Source organism: Rattus rattus, chromosome 14 (assembly GCF_011064425.1).
Source record: "Rattus rattus isolate New Zealand chromosome 14, Rrattus_CSIRO_v1, whole genome shotgun sequence".
Lineage (NCBI taxonomy): Eukaryota > Metazoa > Chordata > Mammalia > Rodentia > Muridae > Rattus > Rattus rattus.
Window position 1 is genome coordinate 57,051,771 of NC_046167.1, and position 25,140 is coordinate 57,076,910.

Consider the following 25,140-nt stretch of genomic DNA (forward strand, 5'->3'; position numbering starts at 1 on the left):
TTGACCTCTTCTGCATCAAAATCTGTGACCTGAGATTAAATACATTCGTACACATTTCAGTACTTGCACGGTCCTAGCATTTCACAGCATCATTGTAACTTGAGAATCAGAGAGAGAGGGGGATGGAGAGATGACTCAGCAGTCACAAGCCTGGCTGATCTTACAGAGGACCCAGGTTCGGTTCCCAGTACCACATGGTAACTTCATCGACATCTGTAATTCCAACTTCAAGGGATCCGATTCCTTCTTCTAGCCTCTTGCATATATACAGTGCACACACATGCAGGGAAAACACTCCCATATATAAAAGTGATATGAGGCTGGACTCATAGGATACAGAACTCGCCAGTGGGTGATGGCCACACCTTTAAGCCCATCACTTGGAAGGCAGAAGCAGGCAGATGAGTGGGAACTCTGAGTTCTGGGATAGCCAAGGTTACACAGAGAGGCCCTCTCTCAAAAATCCCAAACCAGCTAACCAACCAACCAACCAACCAAACAAACAAACAAAAACCCAGAACTTAAGAGCTGGACGGACATTAGCACAGTTGTCAAGAGAACATGACTATCTGCAGTGTATCTGCACACTGAAGCCAAGAACATGTTAAACTCACCTCCATAGTGTGGTCTTGAAGAGCCTTCTCATTAGCGATTAACTCTTTGAGAGTTGCAATTCTGTTTCTATGTTTCAATAACTAGAAAAAAAACCATTTTTATATTTTAGAGGAAAAGAAATAAAAGTAACTACTAAAATACTTATGATAAAGTCATCCCACTTCACAAAGTCCAATCTTTAACTGATGTCATGGTTTTACCAACTCCCATGGCAAAGAGTTCCTACAGTGGACCTAAGACTGCCGGGCTTAGCAAGACAAGCTGGCACGTAACCTGGAACCCTGCGTTGTCTGAGGTGTCTTATGGCCCCTTCCATGAACGACTCCCTGTTGTTCACAGCACGATGTTTAGACTGAACATTTGCCTGCTTTCTGGTGGGTGGGACTTTGGTATATGACTCCCGCAATAAACCTTTGATGGACAAGTGGTTTTACTGAACTGGCAAATGGCCCTTCACCCTGTGATCACTGTTTAATGCTGGGGAAATGATGCACAGATTTTGTGACTCCTCCAGAACACACAGAATGTGTTTTCCTTCTGATGCAGCCCCACTGTGCTTTTCCCTGGCTGCTATCCCTTGGCTGCTTTTTGGTATAAGACATTGTAGTTAGGGCTAGAGGGATGGCTCAGTGGTTAAGAGCACTGACTGCTCTTCCAGAGGTCCTGAGTTCAATTCCCAGCAACCACATGGAGGTTCACAACCATCAGTAATGGGATCTGATGCCCTCTTCTGGTGTGTCTGAAGACAGCTACAGTGTACCTATAATAAATAAATAAATTAATTAACTAATTAATTAATAGTTTAAAAAAGGACATTGTGGTTAGCTGAGTGCTGAGTCCCATTTGGTCCCTGGAGTTCGTGGTGGAAAGCAAGAACCAACTCCTGAAACTCTGGGTGTGGTAGCTCCTGTCCCTAGCTACTGAGCCTTCTCATCAGCCCCTGGGAATAAAACTTTGTAAACGAGTCAAGTGTTAGATAGTGTATCTACTTCTAAAAGGCACACTTAAGCTAGTTTGGTCCCCAAGCACTTTTTAAGCAAACCCAGAACTTACGGAGCAACTGCTCTGTGATGTTTTAGCTAGCTCTTCCCGCTAAACCCAATCAAGTTTCAGAAAAGAAGGACACGGTACCTCTTTATCTAGATCTTTCTTTCTAAGCTGGCAGTCCTTCAGTCTTTGCAGCATTATGTCATTAGCTTTCTTACTCTCCTGGCGAAGCTCGGCGTCAGGAATGGCGAGGTCCTAAGGGTAATGGTTTGAGAAATTAGATTGAAAGATGTTCGCTGAAGCTAAAACGGAGAAGGAAAGCCGTTTGGAGATAAGGCACCAAAGGAGAGAAATCATACTGAATCCCATGCTTCAAGCGCTCTTCACCATTTCCCTGACATAACACAAAAGTTAATATGAGAGAGCTAATGTGGTTATTAGGTGGATCCACACACGCACATAGGTTGCTGTTAAGAGCGGGTAGTGCACCGTTAATCCTCCTCTATGACACATGCATGCTTATATACTCATGTGTACACTGCTCCTTGGCCTGGCCAGTTTACATATGCAAGCTTTTAATAAATGGGTACCTCTGACACACTGCAAAGGCCAGACGTCCTCAGCAATATACAACTAGGTAGTTCAAGATTGGCTAGGATGAGGACAGCCAGCAGTGGCAAGATAACCAGGAGGTCTAATGTGCACCGGTTTGTGTTTGAGTTCTGCTGCTTATCTGTGAAACTTGGGACAGGAAGGTCAGCTCTTGCAGAGCTTGCCTTGCTTTTCTGAGTTAAATGTCTATAAGGCAAAGAATGATGTAAGGCTGCCCGGAACATGTCAGGGACGGTCAATGTGGAGGCCTCCGGGGATGGTCAGCAAGTCAGCAAGTTCTGGCTGCGAGATCATTAAGGGCTTGAGTCTGCATTAGGTACAGAGCACTCAGTGGGGTGGGAGACACAGAACAGGCAAACAGGAAGTAGTTATTTAGGATGGGGTGGGATCCACTGAGTAAGCCAATGATATACTGCCATTAAGACTTCCGGTGCCTCAACAGCCAGCGAAGGGGCTGAGAAAAAAAACAACAAAACAAAACAGCAACAGTAGCCATCAGGGGATCCGGGAGTTTAAGCAATGACTGTGCATAACCATTGGAAGGATGGGATGAAAAAGCTCGTAACCGAGAAGGGTCTTACCACGTTTAACTTGAACCTTTCAAAAACAGTGTTATGTGTTTGTGGGCCGTAGCTTTGTGATCTGTGACCTGCACACAAAAGATGTAGCATGCTATCTCATACTCAGCAAATCCTAATGTCCACAGCCTTTAGGTAGATGAGACAATGGGTTTTGTCTTCTATTAAAAACATGGCAATGCCAGGTGGTGGTGGCATTCGCCTTTAGTCCCAGCACTTGGCAGAGGCTGATGGATCTCTTGAGTTTTGGGCAGCCAGGTCTACACAGTGAGTTCCAGGACAGCCAGGGCTACACAGGGAAACCCTGTCTCAAAACAAACTAAAACAAAAAACAAAAACCAACAAACAAAAACACAGCAAGCCATGCTCTCAAATTCCAGTTCGGAGGATTATGTTTCCAATGGAGGAAGTGTACAACAGAAAAAAAAAGAGGCTAATTTAACAATCTAGTGAGTACACACCCTTTTGTATCATGCATTTTTGTTAAATGCAGTTGCTGCCCAGGACAGAAGCAAGTGGAACTCCCTATTAAGGAAACCAGCTGAGGGGTTGGGGATTTAGCTCAGTGGTAGAGCGCTTGCCTAGGAAGCGCAAGGTCCTGGGTTCAGTCCCCAGCTCCGGAAAAAAAAAAAAAGAAAACCAGCTGAGAAATGTTATGTTACTTGAATAAGTCACATAGCCACCATGTGTAAGGACAGAATTTGAACTCATTAATACTTCATTTAAAAATTATACATTTATTTGATCTATGGATATATGGGTATTTTGCCTGCATGTATGTCTGACGCCCACAGAGGCCAGGGGAGCAGCTAGATCCCCTGAGATTGAAATTATAGATGGTTCTGGATCTCCATCTGGGTGCTGGGAATCAAACCTGGGTCCTGTGGCAGGGTAGCTCTTAACTCCTGAGCCACTTCTCCAACACCGTTACTTCAGTGTTCATTCTGCTAATGTATACAGTTGCTGCCCCAAACTCTGTTTTAATTAGGCAAACAACTCATTAATGTGAACACTCACTGAGAGCAGACTGGCTCAGAATATAAGACAACTGCTCTGGAGACAGGAAGTACTAGATGGCCAGTTACTGTCTTTATTCCTTACCACTGTCATTCCATCTGACTACATTCACCTATTAGTACCGAACATCACAGACGAACAGTGTGAAGCCTGGGGAGCAGGGAGGGCTGGGTGGTCAGAGGTCTGATTCTGTCTTTTCTTCTGTGACTTAATTCTGTGACCTTTCACAGCCCCTCAGTTCACTCCAACGGAAGAATATGATTTATTTCTTTACTTTGTTTAGGTGCTTTACCTGACATGTGAGAAGTCCTATTGTCAGGGCCAAAAGACTGTGAAGTCTAGAGGTCAGTGGAGAAGTTCTCTTCATAGATGGGAGCTCCGGGTTTTCTTTACAAGACGAGCAATTCAGGAACAAATTACAATGTGTCTCCTTTGTCTCCTATATGTGCACAATTCAGATTTATCACCATCAAGTCGAAGGACCCAAGTTAGTGTTCAAATAAAACGCTGATAAAACACTATGCTCAAAGCTCTGCGCAGCAGTTCAGAAGCATTTTTCCTTGGGATACCTTTATACTCTTAAAACCTACTGAGAAAACAAAGCACACCTAAAAAAATTCATTAAGGGCCAGATTTGTTACATTAGAAATTGTAACAGAACACTTTAGAGTATTTGCTTACTAATTCATTTGGCTAGCAATCCATTATGTCTCAACATAAATAGACCTTTTATTAAAATTATATTTTCCAAAATAAAAATAATAGTGGAGGAACAGTTTTCTTGCTTTTGCAGTTCTTGGGGGGTGGTACTGGTTATCAGACTCAGGGTCTTAATTGTGTTTAGCACAGCAAGAATCTTGGCTCATTTGTAACTAATTTTAATTCTACAGTTGGAAAGGCACAGGATTCTCATATTTGATCCACATATCCTGTGGTGGTTTGAGTAAGAATGGCCTTCCATAGGCTCATTTATTTGAATGCATGGTCCCCAAGGAATGGAACTCTTCTGAAAGGATTAGAAGGATTAGAAGGTGTGGACTTATAGTGGGTGTGGCTTTGTTTTGGAGGAAGTGTTTCACTGAGAGTGGTGGTCTTTGAGGTTTCAAAAGCTCATGTCAGGCCCAGAGTCTCTTCCTCAGCCTACAGATCATGATGCAGCTCTCAGCTACTGCTTCAGTACCTGCCTGTGTGCTGTCCTGCTCCCTGACATGATGATAATGGACTAACTCTCTGAAACTGTAAGCCAGCCCATAGTAAATGCTTTCTTTTATAAGAGCTGCCTTGGTCATGGTATCTCTTCATAGCAATAGAAAGTGACTAGTACACAGCCCAACAACCAGGAGGGCAATTACATTACCACGTGTCACAGGGTTTCTAAAACACCATATACTTGGGGAAAGCAATGATGTCTTTTGAGAAAGGATATCAAAAATGGTAATCCCACATGCACAGCAAATTCTCCCCCAATTATCTGCCCTTGCCCATTCTTTAAAATTTTGAGACAATGTTGCCAAGGCTGGCTTTGAACTTGGGATCCTTCTATTTCAGACCCCAAATTCTAGAATTATAAGCATGTGTATTATACTCAGCAACAGCCATGTCTTTTGTTCCGTACCATTAGATTTGTTACAGACATAATACATTATACCATATGTCACAGAGTCATTATACCACATGAGTTCCTGAGTCTGAGCCACTTTCAAATTAACTGTCCCTTTTAAGAATACTCTTCAGCCTGGCAGCGGTGTTAAACCCCTTTAACCCAAGCACTGGGAAGCAGGTGGATTTCTGTAAGTTCAAGGCCAGCCTAGTCTACAGCTCAAGTTCTAGGACAGCCAGGGCTACATCGAGAAACCCTGCCTTAAAAATAAACAAAAAAGAGCTGGAGAGATAGCTTGGGGATTAAGAGCACTGACTGCTCTTCCAGAGGTTCCGAGTTCAATTCCCAGCAACCACATGGTGGCTCACAACCATCTGTAATGAGATCTGATGCCCTCTTCTGGTGTGTCTGAAGACAGCTACAGTGTACTTAATAAGTAAAACAAACAAATCTTTAAAAAAAGAAAAGAAAAAGAATAGTCTTCATATCTGTTAAACAAATAAGAATATCCTTATTATTTATTACATTTCATTTCATTTTGTACTTGCAACACATGTGGGGGGGGCACAGAACAGTTTTTGGGAGTCATATCTTTGCATCAACCATGTGAATTCCAGTAACTTAACACAGGTTCTCAAGTTTAATGGCACACAGCCATCTTGCCAGTCCCAAAGCAACCTTGTTTCTCAGTTTGTGTCTTACTATAAAAGATGCCACCAGGCAAGCCATGGTGGCTCACATCTGTAATCCAAGCAGACAAGAGACTAAGGCAGGAAGATTACTAAAATTCTGAAGCCAGCCTAGGTTACATAAAACGTCTCAAAAGCCAAAACCAAAAACAAACAAACAAACAAATAAATAAAGGAAAGGAGGGGGAGGAGGGAGAAAGAAGGAGTAGCAGATACAGATCCCAAAACCAGGGGGACCAGGACCTGTAAGAGCCACTGGTTTTCCATTGGGGCCCTCGTCACAGTGGCTCTGCTGCAGAAGGGCTCTATTGGAAGCAAAAAGATGCAGAGATGGAAGGCAGAGGAGTTGCTCCACCCACCACACCAGCCACATCTCAGTATTACAGTAAAAATACTGCTAATTCAGAGACGCTTTCAGACCATATTTTGAGACTATGAACCTAAACAGAGTAAAGAAAGAGCAGGAAGACTGTGAATTTGGAAATGTTAAAAAAAATTCTTTGGTCAAGATTTGACTAAGAATATCACCTTTTCTCTTCCTATCCTACCCCGCTTCCCCCTGACAGAGATTCTCTGTGTAGCCCTTGCTATCCTAGAACTCACTCTAGACCGGGCTGACCTCGAATTCACAGAGATTCACCTGCCTCTGTTCCCCAAGTGCTGTTCCCCAAGGCCTGTGCCACCACTGTCCAACTAGAATTTAACTTCTTAACAAGAAAACTAATGGGAAAAAACTATGTCATGTTAAACCTCTGTATTCGAACCATCTAGAAAGGTTCCATGGGTTGGGAGGAGCTGAACCTCTGCTAAAGTCAGCTGCTCTGAAAAGAGGGCCCCTGGAACAACAGTACCATCTGCTTCCCCTGGGATCTTGCTAGAACTGTGTGCTCTCCAGCACAACCCAGCTAGTCTGTGGTCAACAACCCCTCCAGGTCATGCTGCCCGTGTCTGAGTTGAGAATCACTATTCTAGGTGATTCTTAGAGAGCTTTATAAGTGTTTTGCTTTTGTTTTGATTTTTTTAACCAAGACAACAGTATTTTCCAAAAAAAAACCTACTTACTTTCAATTAATGTTTATAATGATGATAAAAATGACTACATGTTACTTCCAAGGCAATATGCCAGCCCCGCCCAAGTTATTACGACAGGAAAAACAGCCATAGCTAGGCAGTGCCCCATGCCTGTAATGCCCTACTTGGAAGGCAGGGGCAGGGGAATCTCCGGAAATTGGAGGCCAGCCTGGTACCATAGCAAGACCATCTATAAACCAGCCAACAATTAAATAACAGGCTTTACAGTAAAACGGACTTGTCCGATTTTCTAGCTCAAACCGGCTTGCTTTCTTCAGCAAGGTGTTCACTAGCACATACCACCACAACTCCCAGATCAGCTTTCATTTGGCTAACAAGATCTCACATTTCCTAGGCGACTTTCTGACTGTGGAATTTCAGGCCAGCCTGGGCTATACAGCAAGGCCCTGCCACCAGCATGTAAGCTAACCAAAATAGGTTTAACTCTACTTAGTTAAGACTCGCATGCTACAGGGCAGAACTGGTGGCCTTCCCCAGCTCTCCTTTGTGGCGCTGCAGCCTGACAACAAAAATTAACCCTTCCTGGAGGGGCTTTCAGGCACTTTGCTAAAACAAACAAACCAAGGCTGTAGAATGATATTTTTAAAAATGCGGTTCTACAAATGTGTTGGCAAAGGGTTCTAATGCTGCTTTCAACGCTTTACAGTCCTAATATCTGCTACAGCACATGCTTTATTTTGTAAGGGAAAGGGCGATTTTATTTTGTCTATTGCTAAATCAGATTTGGAACCACACTTCAAAAACCCTCTGGCAGTCAGCTAAAATAAACCAAACATGCCCCACAATTCCCAACCAAAACAAAACAAAAAAGAAAAGAGGAAAGAAAGAAAGAAATCCTCTTTCAAAGGAACCTTCTAGACACTGGTCATGGGTACCCATACAATTCCCAGATTAATCAACACCTCTACCAAAGTCATCACAAGAAGCTAAGAATTATTGTTCTTTAAGGTGAGCACCCAGCAACCAGTAGAAATGTCCCTAAATCTGTGGTGCATTTCCTTTCTGTTTCCCTCCTTTGAAAATAATTCTTCCTACAAACACACACTATATCTGAGTGTCCAGTCTAAGTGTCCATCACTAGACTGCATGAAACTTTGGGCATTGTGTTAGAATTCAGCGTCTGCATCAATACCTGGGTGACGTCCGGCTCCACCACCTCCTCCAGCTTCTCCTTTGGCTGAATAATCTCAAAGCTGGGGGTGCAGGCTTGTGCCTCCCTCTTCGCAGCCTGCTGCCGGAGTTCTAAGTTCTCCAGCCTCAGCGCATCGACCTGCTGCTGGAGCGCTGTGCTTTGAGCCCTCTCGCTCTCACAGGTGAACAGCAAGCTTCTCACTTGAGCGACCAGCTTCTCAACTCTTGACTTCAATTTCCGCCTTTCTTTCAGGTTCTCCTTCTCCCGTCTCTGGAATTCCTCCTGAAAAGACAAGAACTCTTGTTCCCGGATCTCCTTCTCCCTCTTCAACAAGTCCAGGGCAGAACTGGTGGCCTTCTCCAGCTCTCCTTTGTGGCGCTGCAGCCTCTGGAGCTCCTCGTCCTTCTTGCTTAAGGTCTTCTCTATCTCCAGGCACTGAGTGACCGATCTGTTTTTCTGCTGTATCTCAGCGATGTACCTTTCCTGTAAGCGGACGTAGTGGACCTTGATCTTCTTCACCTGGAGCTGTAGGCTCTCCTGGTCTTTCTTGGATTCCTGAAGGTGCTTTTTGGTGTTAGCTGAAGTCTCCTGCAGATCCTGAAGTTTCTTGTTGATGTCGTTCTTCTCTAGGATTACGTTGTATTTGTCATCGATCAACTCCTCAACATTCACCTTCAGTTTATTTATGATGTCAAGCAACACGTGCTGTTTGCTGACCTTTGTCTGTAGTTCCTGAACCTTGCTCTCTAAGGTCAAGTTCCTACCATGGAGGTCTTGAATCTGCAGTTCCTGTTTTTTGTTAGTCTGCTTCAGTTTCTGCAAAACTTCATTTAAAGCCATGTCCTCTTCCAGAGGCTCCAAGCTTTCAAAGTCTAGCTCCCCATCAGGCATCTGGAAGTCATCCTGAGATCTACGACCCTTGAAGATGCCGGCTGGAGACCATGGTGAGGTAATGGCTAGGCTGTCTAAACCATCTTCTGTGGCTTCCTCCTGGGGACCAACGGACATGTCAGAAAACTCCCCAGAATTCTGTATTCCTTTTGAAGAAACTTCAGGCTGTAAATTATAGCAAATAAAATAAATGTGAATGAGTAGCCTGCTGAATATAACTTCCAACAGCATGACAGAGCACAAACAGGAGGCATAAGCTAGACATGTGTATCTTATTTACTTACATTAAAGAAAATTCTATTTGGATTATATAAACTTTCTGGTTACATATATGGGCTTTCTTTGATTTTAAAATAAAATTTTTTTTTTTTGGTTCTTTTTTCGAGCTGGGGACCGAACCCAGGGCCTTGCGCTTCCTAGGCAAGCGCTCTACCACTGAGCTAAATCCCCAACCCCGAGAATTTAATATATAAATCTGATTGTTGGGTTACAGTTTGTTGAGTCTTGATTTAACGGGTTGTTGGGAGTTTATACTATAACTATTGGGTGAATGTTGGGAATGTAAACAGAGCAGCGGCAGAGAGTTACGAGAGGGTAGCCGCCTCGGGGACCAGGGGGTGGATGCTGGAAATGTGAAGAGTACAGAGTAAGAGAGCTGAGAGATAGGCGGTCCCTGTTATGAAACTGGTGTGGCAGAGACCCGCCTAGGTCTAGAGTGCTTTGGGGGTATTGAGAGCACTGACCAACAGGGTACCATGGGAACAGTTCTGCCCATTTTTATTTTTTACCAAAACAATACATTTTGGTGGGGGTGCATATGTAACAAAAGACTGCATAATTGTGGTATAGAACACTGAAATGAATATGACATTAAACCCCCTTGTAAAAGGTATCTGTAGGATTGGTATTATATCACTTTAGAGATGTTGAGCCCCTGACTTTTAATGGCTTTTCCCTGGGAAAAGTCAGTTATCTAAGCAAGGTTTCCAAGGTCCTGCTAACTGCTCTAGACAGTTTACCTACCCATCCCCAACTCTGTCATCATCTTCTACCATACCCCCTGCTCCCTGAATCCCCATATCTCCTGAGCACTTGGGCTTCCTTGACATCCTAGTAGGTATCATAGACCATGCAAGTACAGGAGTTCAGATTTACTGCTTCTTGTTTGTGGAATGCTTACCATCCCACAGTTGCCCAACAGACCTCTCTTCACCCATCAGAGCTACTTCAGGGACTACAGTACCCTCAGCAGAGGCAACTATTCCATTCCGTGTAGCTCTAAGAGTCAAGTGCATTTATCTGTGTGATTATCTGCTAATCTCTGCTCTCTTACTAGGATGTCATTTTTAGAAGACAAGAGTCATGTGTTTTTCCTGTTTGGTTTTAACATTATATAACCAAGTACATAGCCTGTTCTGGTACACGACAGAACCTCAAGAGTACCTAATGACTACAGAGAAAAAAAATACTAACTGTGATGGAGAAAGGAATAAGCAATCTTAACCCAAATTAATCTTTGACATGCTGGTTTCTAGAAATCAACATGGGTAGGTTACATTTCCTTTCCAATACTGCCATCTAATTTCCAAATAAATGGGGAGGGGGAACCCTCTCATAATCAAAGACAAATGAGTAATACCATTTCTTATGAAACTCATATTGAAAAGGCAACTATTTTCACTGCTGTTGGATTAAACTCTTCTTTGCTGTAGTCATCTGGAGAATCCAAAGACTTTATGTTGATGATGTCAGTGCTTTTAGGATATCATACATATGACCACAAACAACAAAACCTAAGTCAAGTTCATATTTACTGTCCCAAGAAGCCCAACAAGATAGACACATCTTGGGCTGATGGCTCAGCGGTTAAGAGCACCCGACTACTCTTCCAGAGGTCCTGAGTTCAATTCCCAGCAACCACATGGTGGCTCACAACCATCTGTAAAGAGATCCAATGCCCTCTTCTGGTGTATCTGAAGACAGCTACAGTGTACTTATGTATAATAAATGAATGGATCTTGAAAAAAAAAAAAGATAGACACATCTTTGGCTTGCCTTGTCACATAATTTAATAAACACCTCTGTACAACCTCCCTTTCTCAACCTCAAGGCCAGCTCTCGAGTCCCAGCTGGTCTGGTATAACTCACAAAAAGTAGGTTATGTGGGGCTGGAGAGATGGCTCAGTGGTTAAGAGCACAGACTACTCTTCCAGAGGTCTGAGTTCAATTCCCAGCAACTACATGGTGGCTCACAACCATCTGTAATGGGATCTGATGCCCTCTTCTGGTGTGTACCCACATACATAAAATAAATACATATGTCTTTAAAAAAATGGGTTCTGATTACCACGCCATGTTCACTATGCCATGTAAATACTAAGGAACTCAGGACAGTGAGTCAGAATTCTTAGAGGAAAAAAACATGTTTGTTAGAGCTAATCTTTAAGCATTGCCTGAATTTATTAGGAAGAGTTGTGTTTGATTGGTTAAAATCCCCATGGGAGCAAAGTCCCTTGTACTGATCTGATGATCTAATGCTATGGAAAAGTCTCCATTCTGCATTTTTCTAACAGTATAAACGACGCATCCTTTAGCTTGTCGCAGCTTTAACGATGCCAGCCATTAAGCTTACCTTCCCAGCTTTGTAAATAGCTCTCAAGTCAAGCTGGTCAAAGCAATTCTCACCGTCAGACAAATTTTCACCATTTCTACAGACATTTTCTTTACCCAGAAAGCTTTCAGGCTGATTGTTGTTGAGGGCAACATCTACAACCACACTTCTCACCAATGGCGTTTCTGTGAGTGACCGCGTTTTTCCTCTGTAGTGGTTTAGACAGAGACTTCTAGACTTCCTCACAGGCTCATGAACAAGTTCGTCTTTATTTTCAGAAGTGCTACTTTCCATCAAACTTTCTTCCTTAAGCGGATCTGGCTTCTGGCTGGCATCCGCTGGATCATTGTACACCTGGCTCTGCAGCTCAGGCTTCTCCTCCGAATAAGAAAATGCCCTGGTCAGGTCCGGAACTGAGCTGTCATCATTAAACGCATCTATCCAGTGAAATTTGCAAATGGGTTCAAATTGTCTCGAGGAAGACACTCTAGTGTTAGCTGGTTGATTCTGTATCCTCTCTGGGTAATTCCCAAGGTTGATGTCTTATTAGAAAAAGAAAGACAATGAGTTACCATAAACTTACGGAACAAGTGTTTCAGTTATACCTAAAAATAATGATGACGTCTTTTAAGAATCTTATGATATTTCAAACCAAACAACTCTTTTCTCTTATTTAACTTAGCATCTACTATTTAGCTCAAGACAGCCTCAAACTCGTGATCCTCCTGCCTTTACCTCCAACTGCTAGGATTACAGGCGTATGCACCATGCTCGATTTAAGTTTGATCTCCAGCACCCACATGACAGCTAACAGCTATCAGTCCTGGGGAGCTGATGCCCTCTTCTGGCCTCTGAGGGCACTGCTGCAACTGGTGTACAGAGACACATGCAGACAAAACATTCATACACATAAAATAATAAGATATATTTTTCTTTGAAGAAGGGCTTAAAAAGGATAGGGTAATATAATTGCAAACATAAGTGTGTTCAATTTTTATAAGTTTACAGTGCTAAAGAGGCAGAAGCAGGCAGATCCCCAGAGCTCACTGGCCAGCCATTCTAGCCAATTGATTAAATGAGTTTAGTTCAAAACTCTGTTTAAACAAATAAGGTGCAGAGCAATAAAGGAAGACCCCGAAACCAAACACTATTATATACAGGCATGTGCGTGCACACACATGCAAATACACACACACACACACACACACACACACACACACACACACACACACAGAGCCTACAGGCTGTCAGTAAGGCAAGTGTAGAATAAAAGACAGTAAAAGTAAATTTTCTCATCCTTTCTCCTTATTAACTGACCAGTTCAGCTGTATAAAATAGCATATAGTTTTACATAATAACTCACCAACTCTCTGAAGATGTGCGTGCTGACTGAAACATTCAGTGCTTGCTATTATCTTTAACCACCATCCTGACCACTTAGGTGAACACTGCTGGATACCACACAGCATCTCAAAGCCCAAATCTGACTGGACACCTGCTTCCTATACACAGCACTTACCTTTTATCAACAACAACTTCCAAAAGTCTGGCTTTGCAAGATATCATAAAAAGAATTTCTGAAATAGTGAACTACTTTGGATGAGTGGATGAGTTTGAATGATATGCAGCATTCGAGACAGCCTCAGATTTCAAAGTACCTTACAGTCGCCTAGTAAACTATGATAACTAAAAATAATACCATTTTTTTTTTTACAGAAATAGCATGGCTATATCTATTTTTTAAAGTCTTTCGGGACTAAGGGGTAAGGTCAATTGGTAAACACTTATCTTACAAACACAAGAACCTCAGTCCAATACTTAGGACCACAGGAAAATGTTGGGTGTGATGATGTGTGCAGTGGCAGGTGCTTCTAATCCCAGCACTGTGAAGGCAGGACACAGGTATGCCTGCGCTGCACTGGAGAGGAAACACAAAGATCCCTGAAAGAATTACAGGAAAACACAATCAAACAGGTGAAGGAATTGAAAATGGAAATAGAAACAATAAAGAAGGCACAAAGGGAGATAACCCTGGATATAGAAAACCAAAGGAAGAGACAAGGAGCCGTAGATACAAGCATCACCAACAGAAAAGAAGAGATAGAAGAGAGAATCTCAGGAGCAGAAGATTCCATAGAAATCATTGACGCAACTGTCAAAGATAATATAAAATGGAAAAGCTACTGGCCCAAAACATACAGGAAATCCAGGACACAATGAGAAGATCAAACCTAAGGATGATAGGTATAGAAGAGAGTGAAGACTCCCAGCTCAAAGGACCAGTAAATATCTTCAACAAAATCATAGAAGAAAACTTTCCTAACCTAAAGAAAGAGATGCCCATAAACATACAAGAAGCCTACAGAACTCCAAATAGATTGGACCAGAAAAGAAACTCCTCCCGTCACATAATAGTCAAAACAGCAAATGCACAAAATAAAGAAAGAATATTAAAAGCAGTAAGAGAAAAAGGTCAAGTAACATATAAAGGTAGACTTATCAGAATTACACCAGACTTCTCACCAGAGACTATGAAAGCCAGAAGATCTTGGACAGATGTCATACAGACCCTAAGAAAACACAAATGCCAGCCCAGGTTACTGTATCCAGCAAAACTCTCAATTAACATAGATGGAGAAACCAAGATATTCCACGACAAAACCAAATTTACACAATATCTTTCTACAAATCCAGCCCTACGAAGGATAATAAATGGTAAAGCCCAACACAAGAAGGCAAGCTACATCCTAGAAAAAGCAAGAAACTAATCGTTTTGGAACAAAACAAAGAGAAGACAAGCACACAAACATAATCTCACCTCCAAATACAAAGATAACAAGAAGCAACAATCACTATTCCTTAATATCTCTCAAAATCAATGGACTCAATTCCCCAATAAAAAGACACAGATTGGGGTTGGGGATTTAGCTCAGTGGTAGAGCGCTTGCCTAGCAAGCGCAAGGCCCTGGGTTCGGTCCCCAGCTCCGGAAAAAAAAAAAAAAAAGGAAAAAAAAAAGACACAGATTAACAAACTGGATATGTAATGAGGACCCAGCATTTTGCTGCCTACATGAAACACACCTCAGAGACAAAGACAGACACTACCTCAGAGTAAAAGGCTGGAAAACAACTTTCCAAGCAAATGGTCAGAAGAAGCAAGCTGGAGTAGCCATTCTAATATCAAATAAAATCGATTTTCAACCAAAAGTCATCAAAAAAGATAAGGAAAGACACTTCATATTCATCAAAGGAAAAATCCACCAAGATGAACTCTCAATCCTAAATATCTATGCTCCAAATACAAGGGCAGCTACATACATAAAAGAAACCTTACTAAAGCTCAAAGCACACATTGCACCTCACACTATAATAGTAGGAGATTTCAATACCCCACTCTCATCAATGGACAGATCATGGAAACAAATTAAACGGAGACATAGACAGACTAAGAGAAGTCATGAACCAAATGGACTTAACAGATATTTATAGAACATTCTATCCTAAAACAAAAGGATATACTTTCCTTCTTCTCACCACCTCATGGTACTTTCTTCAAAACTGACCATATAATAGGGCACAAAACAGGCCTCAACAGATACAGAAAGACAGAAATAATCCCATGTGTCCTATCAGACCACCACGGGCTAAAGCTGGTCTTCAATAACAATAAGGGAAGAACGCCTACATATACATGGAAGTTGAACAATGCTCTACTCAATGATAACCTGGTCAAGGAAGAAATAAAGAAAGAAATTAAAGACTTCTTAGAATTTAATGAAAATGAAGGTACAACATACCCAAACTTATGGGACACAATGAAAGCTGTGCTAAGAGGAAAACTCATAGTTCTGAATGCCTGCAGAAATAAACAGGAGAGAGCATATATCAGCAGCTTGACAACACACCTAAAAGCTATAGACAAAAAGAATCAAACACACCCAGGAGGAGTAGAAGGCAGGAAATAATCAAACTCAGAGCTGAAATCAACCGAGTAGAAACAAAAAGGACCATACAAAGAATCAAGAGAACCAAAAGCTGGTTCTTTGTGAAAATGAACAAGATAGATAAACCCTTAGCCAGACTAATGAGAGGACATAGAGAGTGTGTACGAATTAACAAAAATCAGAAATGAAAAGGGAGACATAACAACAGAATCAGAGGAAATTCAAAAAATCATCAGATCCTACTACAAAAAAATCTGGAGGAAATGGACAATTTCCTAGACAGATACCAGGCACCAAAGTTAAATCAGGAACAGATAAACCATTTAAACAACCCCATAATTCCTAAAGAAAGAGAAGAAATCATTTAAGGTCTCCCAACCAAAAAGAGCCCAGGTCCAGACGGGTTTAGTGCAGAATTCTATCAGACCTTCATAGAGGACCTCATACCAATACTATCCAAACTATTCCACAAAATTGAAACAGATGGAGTGCTATCAAATTCCTTCTATGAAGCCACAATTACTCTTTACCTAAACCACACAAAGACCCAACAAAGAAAGAGAACTTCAGACCAATTTCCATTATGAATATCGACGCAAAAATACTCAATAAAATTCTTGCAAACCGAAGCCAAGAACACATCAAAACAATGATCAATCACGATCAAGTAGGCTTCATCCCAGGTATGCAGGGATGGTTTAATATATGGAAAACCATCAACGTAATCCACCATATAAACGAACTGAAAGATAAAAACCACATGATCATTTAATTAGATGCTGAGAAAGCATTTGGCAAAATCCAACACCCCTTCATGATAAAAGTCCTGGAAAGAACAGGAATTCAAGCCTATACCTAAATATAGTAAAAGCCATATACAGCAAACCAGTAGCTAATATTAAACTAAATGGAGAGAAACTTGAAGCAATCCCACTAAAATCAGGGACTAGACAAGGTTGCCCACTCTCTCCCTACTTATTCAATATAGTTCTCGAAGTCCTAGCCAGAGCAATCAGACAGCGAAAGGAGATCAAAGGGATACAGATTGGAAAGGAAGAAGTCAAAATATCACTATTTGCAGATGATATGATTGTATATTTAAGTGACCCTAAAAGTTCCATCAGAGAGCTACTAAACCTGATAAACACCTTCAGCAAAGTGGCTGGGTATAAAATTAACTCAAATAAATCAGTAGCCTTCCTCTACACAAAAGAGAAACAAGCTGAGAAAGAAATTAGGGAAACGACACCCTTCATAATAGTCCCAAATAATATAAAATACCTCGGTGTGACTTTAAGGAAGCAAGTGAAAGATCTGTATGATAAGAACTTCAAGCCTCTGAAGAAAGAAATTGAAGAACTCAGAAGATGGAAAGATCTCCCATGCTCATGGACTGGCAGAATTAATATAGTAAAAATGGCCATTTTACCAAAAGCGATCTACAGATTCAATGCAATCCCCATCAAAATACCAATCCAATTCTTCAGAGAGTTAGACAGAACAATTTGCAAATTCATCTGGAATAACAAAAAACCCAGGATAGCTAAAACTATCCTCAACAATAAAAGGACTTCTGGGGGAAACACTATCCCTGAACTCAAGCAGTATTACAGAGCAATAGTGATAAAAAAAAATGCATGGTATTGGTACAAAGACAGACAGGTAGACCAGTGGAATAGAATTGAAGACCCAGAAATGAACCCACACACCTCTATGGTCACTTGATTTTTGACAAAGGAGCCAAAACCATCCAATGGAAAAAAGATAGCATTTTCAGCAAATGGTCCTGGTTCAACTGGTGGTCAGCATGTAGAAAATTGCAGATCGATCCATTCTTATCACCTGTACAAAGCTTAAGTCCAAGTGGATCAAGGACCTCCACGTCAAACCAGATACACTCAAACTAATAGAAGAGAAAGTGGGGAAGTATCTCAAACACATGGGCACTGGAGAAAATTTCCTGAACAAAACACCAATGGCTTATGCTCTAAGATCAAAAATCGACAAATGGGATCTCATAAAACTGCAAAGCTTCTGTAAGGCAAAGGACACTGTCGTTAGGACAAAATGGCAACCAGCAGATTGGGAAAAGATCTCTACCAATCCTACAACGGATAGAAGGCTTATTTCCAAAATATACAAAGAACTCAGGAAGTTAGACCGTAGGTAGACAAATAACCCTATTAAAAATGGGGTTCAAAAAAATGGGGTTCAGAGCTAAACAAAGAATTCACAGCTGAGGAATGCCGAATGGCTGAGAAGCACCTAAAGAAATGTTCAACATCTTTAGTCATAAGGAAATGCAAATCAAAACAACCCTGAGATTTCACCTCACACCAGTGAGAATGGCTAAGATCAAAAACTCAGGTGACAGCAAATGCTGGCGAGGATGTGGAGAAAGAGAACACTCCTCCATTGTTGGTGGGATTGCAGACTGGTACAACCATTCTGGAAATCAGTCTGGAGGTTCCTCAGAAAATTGGACATTGCACTACCTGAGGACCCAGCTATACCTCTCTTGGGCAAATACCCAAAAGATGCCCCAACATATAACAAAGACACGTGCTCCACTATGTTCATTGCAGCCTTATTTATAATAGCCAGAAGCTAGAAAGAACCCAGATGCCCTTCAACAGAGGAATGGATACAGAAAATGTGGTACATCTACACAATGGAGTACTACTCAGCTATCAAAAACAATGACTTTATGAAATTCATAGGCAAATGAATAGAACTGGAAAATATTATCCTGAGTGAGGTAACCCAATCACAGAAAAACACTCATGGTATGCACTCATTGATAAGTGGATATTAGCCCAAATGCTCAAATTACCCAAGATGCACAGAACACATGAAACTCAAGAAGGATGACGAAAATGCGGATGCTTCACTCCTTCTTTAAAAGGGGAACAAGAATGCCCTTAGGAGAGGATAGGGAGGCAAAGTTTAGAACAGAGGCTGAAGGAATGCCCATTCAGAGCCTGCCCCACATGTGGCCCATACATACACAGCCACCAAACTAGATAAGATGGATGAAGCAAAGAGGTGTAGGCTGAAAGGAACCAGATGTAGATCTCTCCTGAGAGACACAGCCAGAATACAGCAAATACATAGGCGAATGCCAGCAGCAAACCACTGAACTGAGAATGGGACCCCCGTTGAAGAAATCAGAGAAAGGACTGAAAGAGCTGAAGGGGCTTGAGACCCCATATGAACAACAGTGCCAACCAACCAGAGCTCCCAGGGACTAAGCCACTACCCATGGACTGACCCTCGGCTCCAACCTCATAGGTAGCAATGAATAGTCTAGTAAGAGCACCAGTGGAAGGGGAAGTCCTTGGTCCTGCCAACGCTGGACCCACAGTGAACGTGATTGTTGAGGGGAGGGTGGTAATAGAGGGAGGATGGGGAGGGGAACACCCATATAGAAAGGAAGGGAGAGGGGTTGGGGGATGTTGGCCTGGAAACTGGGAAGGGGAATAACGTTTGAAATGTAAATAAGAAATACCCAATTTAATAAAGATGGGGGGAAAAAAAGGTAAAGGAGAATTTGCCTCTCATGGGTGACTCACGAGGTTTGACCTCCAGCACGGGAACAGAAAACCCTCCAGTCTTTCTATAATTCCAAATTTTCCTTTTGAGAACCAGCCAGCTGGATCCATATAGCTCTCATTCATTGTACTGAAGATTACTTTTAAAAAAGATTTTTACTGACAGCCTAACTTGTTCCTAATGTTGCTATGGAAACCACACTGACCTAGACATCCTTGTCAGCGGCATGTCTAATTTGCAGGTATATAGAAATGGAATAGCTGGATTCTACAACACACTCACTTACAGTTTATTAGATGTTGTGCAATGGCTCTCCTAAGCAGTTGTTATCAACTTCTACTTCTACCAGTAGGGAAAAATACTATTTTAAGCTGTGTGTGGTTGTGCTTTATGTCACCTGGGAGATGGGTCTCTGCACCTCTGTCTGGCACTACCTTGACTATGTCAACTGTTGATGAAGACCCATCTTAATTCTAGTGAGACCTTTCCCTGGGCAGGGATCTGGGGGCATGTGAAGAAGGAGAGATCTGAGCCCTAAACAGAAAACGTTTATTGCTCTCCTGACTGAAGATGCAAAGTGTCTGCCTCCAGTTCCTGCTTCTTTGAACTTCGCACTGGACCTTGAACTATGCACTAAATAAAACTTTTTCTACTTTAAGTGGCTTTGTCAGGGTTTATTTATTCTTGTTTAAGTCTTGGCTGGCCTAGAACCCCTGGGCCTTAGCACAGTATTTTATCACAACAAAAGGAAAAGAAACTGAAATCCGTGGTGTGCAATCCTTACCTATCGAGGTTGAGGGTGGGGTTGGGGGTGGGAAGTGACAAAAATCCTCCAACAAGGCCACGCCCACTCAAACAAGGCCACACCCATTTCAACAAGGCCACGCCCACCCAAACAAGATGACACTTAATTGTGTCACATCCTATGTGGGGGACAAATTTCATTCAAGCCACCACAGGTGGTTTTGATGTTTGAGAAGACGAATCACAGCTTGTTGATTAAAGATACGTGGCCTTCGTTAAATCAGATCCTTAATGCAAAATGGAAATATAAAAGCACTCTTTATTTTAGAAAAAGAAAACGCTACTGTCTCGTAGGATTACCTGTGGGTTTACTGTAGAACATGTACAAAGCACTTATCTCAGTACCTGGCTAGGGCTATTATCACAGGACACACACTTTGCTGTATATTTCGGCAAAGGGATACTTACCACCTAACAAACTGCCTTCTGTGCTAAGAATATCTTCAGAGGACATGTGTACAGACTCATTTCCCCTTTTTACATTCTTTGTTTCGTTCTGTATAATAATTTAAAAAGCATTATTAGCATTTCAAGAAAGCATCAACTTCCTCTAAAGGAGTACATAATTTGCTATGTAGTTTCTTGGGAGAGTTTGTTTTACAGTACATTTCCTATTGCATATTTAGCTCTCTCTAAATCACCCGTAGACGAGTCACATTAAATGACAAGTAACCTGTTACTTACTGGTGTTTTAAAAATGAGATTATGTACCTCACTTCACAGGGACAGATGGGGATGTTTATATCTCTTGGTGATAATTTTGGGGGGAGGGTAGCTTTTAGAGACAGGGTTTCACTAGACATTACTTTCAGACTTTCCTGGAACTCATGTGGACCACAGCCTTCCACCACCATCATCCTCCAACGCAGGACCCGACAGGTGAGCAGTCACGCCGGGTTGGGTGATTATGCTTTCTCTGTTGCTGCAATCCTGGGACGCATCCACATGACATGGGGGGGGGTGTGGATGTTAGAGGACAGCTCTGGAAGGTGAGTCCCTCCTTCCACTTTGTTTTGAGTAAGGATTGCTCTTGCTGCTTCTGCCAGGCTGAGTACGCCAGGTTACCCTGTCTGTGAGTACAGGACAAGTCTCCCATCTCACAGCAAGGGTGATGGGCTCACAGATGCATGCAACCAGCAAATGTGGGTTTTGGGGAACTGACCTTGGGTCATCAGGTTTGAGTAGCAGTACCTTTAACTGCTAAGCCACCTTGCTAGCCTCGGCTCAGATAATTCTTTAATGTTTATTAAATCTTTTCCAAACAGATATTTGTTGTTAAATCTTTTCTAAACAGATATTTGTTGTTATGTTTGCTTTTGTTTCTTTAGTTCACATTGAAGATAAGAGTCCAGTCATGAGGGGACACCTCATTTCCCTGAAGAGCAGTCAGTGCTCTTAACCGCTGAGCCATCTCTCCAGCCTGGATAATTCCTTTAAAATTATATTCATTTTTGTGTGCGTGAGTGTGGACAAGTGTGTGCTGAGGGACTCGTATGACGCTCACAGAACAGCTTGCAGGGATTCGCTTCTCTTCCACTACTTAGGTCTGGAGACTGAAGTCAGGTCATCGGGCCTGCTTGCAGGTGCCTTGGCCTGCTAAGCCACCTCACTACGCCATTACGGATAATCCTTAAGTATCTTTGTAAATATTGCCTAGAGATAGGCTTTTAAATTATAGTTTTTCTTATATCCCTAACATTAAAGGTTCTTTAGGAAGCCCTTGCCAGTTTATACTCTGGACCACATGAATTTTCCATTATCTGTCCATTTTTTTTTTCTTTTCCTTTTTTCGGAGCTGGGGACCGAACCCAGGGCCTTGCGCTTACCACTGAGCTAAATCCCCAACCCTATCTGTCCATTTTTTAAAACCAACTTAATATAGTAAACTTAACACATTTCTACTGTTTTCCTTTATTCTTGCTAGCGACTATAAGTGTCAACATTCTTGAAGATCCTGCGACATCATGATCTCTTACAACCTGGGAAAGGTCACTAGGACTTCTCATGAAGACACAGGATGGGTGCTATCAGTGTCACGCATGAGACACAGTGGAAGATACACTAGAGTTGGAGGCCGGCCCTTGTTTGGGCTCTCATCCTGTCTGTGACTGAGCCGTAGCCATGTCTCCTAGCTGCAGGCCTGGAACTTCATGAACAGAAAGGACCTCTTTTAGAACACCGTCTGTAAAACGATTCCTCCCTTTGCACACTGAGACCAAGAACACTAGTCTGCTGTACATGGGCCTTCCTTCTGCACCCACCAGAGATCTTTTATTATCCCTCATAATTTGAAAAAATTAAATTGTTCATATGAGAGCAATCTAGGCTATGTCTTCAAACTTACTACTGTAGGTTGCACACCTGAAGCAGGTCTGAGGAGGAGAAGCTGGCTTCCAAGCAGAAGGGTGAGTCTGAGTAGAAGTCTTGAGGACCATTAACATTCATTGTTTCTGTTTCTGACATACTTTCTAAATTTTCATGGAAGAATCCACTTCGAAACGTACAGGATCTCAAGATGAAGGCAATCACTTTCCTTTTTGTTTTGTGCTGCCAGGGATGATGACCAAAACTTCTGAGAATCCGTGTTTCTAACCGCTAAATGATGGAAGGCCTCTTTAAAACAAGCGAACAAAAGAGAAAGACACATTTTAAATGTCAATCTGTGTGCGCAAAGAGTTTTCTTACCCCTTTTCATAATAAGAAGGCTAATGAAGGGGCTGGAGAGATAGCTCAGAGATTAAGAACACTGGCTGCTTTTTCAGAGGACCAGGGTTCAATTCCCAGCACCCACAGGGTGGTTCACAACTGTTTGTAACTCTGGTCCTGGGAGCTACCTCTTCTGGTCATCTTCGCAACCGCATACATATGGTGTGCAGACAGTTTTTAAAAAATAAAGTTCACTACACTAGATTTTAAGTGCCATTTTCCAACTTGGTATCACAGTGAATAGTGATTTGGCTCAAACCAAACCAACGTGTGTAGCTTCTATCCAATAATGTCCTACAAAGTGTGAACCCTACAAAGCAAAGAAGTCTATTATTTCCAAACTACTATCAGAAACTTTTTTAGTTTTCGCAAGATTTCTGTTTGATGCTATTTTAACACACTAAGTCAAAGCCAACATTGTACAGGTTTTCCTACACCATACCTGTTGGGTTTAAATATGTTTTGTTTTTAAGAGAGGGTCTTTCTCTGTAGCCTGGGCTGCCTTAAGTTCGTGGCAATCTTCCTACCTCGGCCTTCTGACTGCTGGAATTATGAGCTACCACCATGACATTCAGCCTCAGTTTCTGCTTTCGTTTTGGTCTACTTTCACCACGTTGGGCAAAAGTCTGAAAAACTGGAGGCATCTTAGAAGTCCTATGTCATCACCCACAGCAAGTGTCATCCAACTCGGCCAGTTTTTCCTTTATATGTATTTGTCCATAAGCCATGTGTTCATTCCAGCTCCTGTCCTCCCTGATCTGCATTCTTTTCTTTTTAAATTTTATGTATATGAGTACACACACTGTCACTGTCTCCAGACACACCAGAAAAGGGCATTGGATCCTATTACAGATGGATATGAGCCACTATTTGCTACTGGGAATTGAACTCAGGACCTCTGGAAGAGCAGTCGGCGCTCTTAACCACTGAGCCATCTCTCCAGCCCTGATTTGTATCCTTATACCCATCTGTCAAGAGATAGGATACACAGGTCCAACTGTAGAATCCAAATTCTTCTGTTTGTCCTTGAGGCATTTCATACTCTACATCCACATTATTTACCCAATACCACTCTGTTCAAAGGCATCCCTGCTTCCTGCCTGAGCCTGGGGTTTATGGCTCGTACTTCTGGTTCACAGTTCATCACTGAGGCAACTCAGGGCAGAAACTCACGCAGGAACGGGAAGGACCATCGCTTATTGGTTTGCTCATTTACCTTTTATAAAAACAAACAAACAAAACCCACCCAAGCTCACCAACCCAGGAATGGCCCAGACCACAGTGGGCTGGACCCTTCAACAACAATCTGTAATTAAGAAAATGCCCCACAGAAATGGCCACAGATGGAGGCCACCCCCCAGTCGAGCTTTTCTTTTCCTGGGTGACTCAAAGAGTTTGCGTGAAGCTGACAAAACCCAGTGCAACCTCTGCCTAGCTCTACATTCTCTGTGATGTTATATTTGCATTTGCATTGCTGTCATAACTCACACTGCTTACTGTTTAGTCTTAACCACGACTGACTGCAAGGGTGTTCCCATGTGCACATTATCATCGTCCGGCAAGGAGTCTACAGTCTTCCAATACTTCAAACTGCACACAGGCCAGTGCTGTCCTATGTTGGTTCTCTCATTTCTTGGGCCTCGCTTTCTAATTAATTTAGTTTTGTGTATGTATTTGCATGTCTGTGCTTGTGATTCAAGGTGTCCTTGGAAGCGAGTGGGGTCAGGTCCCCAGGCACAGGAAGAGGGGGGCCACCCGACCTGGGCATGGGAACCAAGCTCCAGTCCTTTGTAGGAACAGTGTGTACTTTTACCCATCTTTCTAGCCTGATTTTCCTATTAATAGTCTTCTCTCTTTACATCAAGTGGGATACATTAGTTCAAGGCTTTTAAAACTTTTCCCACTCACTATGTAAAGTTTACATGTGTATAAAGTAGAAATACAAATAAAACACTTACTGATGATAAATTATATAGAGATTTATTTTAAAACAATTCTTTTGATATGCATATAATTTTACCACTTGTTAAATAGGAAAGCAAATTTACATGTTAATTAGATGTGTTTATCTGACATAATACCATGCAAAGATATACTACTTTGATATTTATATGCCAAGAAGTTCAATCAGGAAAATATTAAGTCTGCCTTCTGTAATAAAATGATTATTTCTATAAGACCAGAAAACTGCAATGTACAGTAAAAACACTGCAGTTCATAATGAGAAGTCCCAAAACCTTGGGAATAAAATTTTCATTCCCTGGACAGCAGGCTGGGTTCCTCAGGAGCCACTGACAACAGGCCTTTAGT

At 42.0% G+C, this 25,140-nt stretch overlaps 1 protein-coding gene across 4 annotated transcripts in view; it reads right to left on the reverse strand.

Annotated features, from left to right (window-relative positions):
• Positions 1 to 25,140, reverse strand: part of Cage1 (cancer antigen 1) — a 38,480-nt gene that overhangs the window by 11,453 nt on the left and 1,887 nt on the right. For 2 of the 4 annotated variants that reach the window (XM_032885068.1, XM_032885067.1), the window contains exons 2-8: positions 22,486 to 22,737; positions 20,533 to 20,620; positions 11,846 to 12,366; positions 8,323 to 9,378; positions 1,747 to 1,857; positions 615 to 695; positions 1 to 29 (exon numbers count right to left, since the gene is read on the reverse strand). The exon at positions 1 to 29 is cut by the window's left edge and continues 79 nt beyond it. In XM_032885068.1, coding sequence (XP_032740959.1) covers positions 1 to 29; positions 615 to 695; positions 1,747 to 1,857; positions 8,323 to 9,378; positions 11,846 to 12,366; positions 20,533 to 20,620; positions 22,486 to 22,587 — 1,988 coding nt within the window. In that variant the 5' untranslated portion in view covers positions 22,588 to 22,737. The remainder of the gene's footprint in view (positions 30 to 614; positions 696 to 1,746; positions 1,858 to 8,322; positions 9,379 to 11,845; positions 12,367 to 20,532; positions 20,621 to 22,485; positions 22,738 to 25,140) is intronic. The other 2 variants (XM_032885069.1, XM_032885070.1) reach the window with 2 other exon arrangements.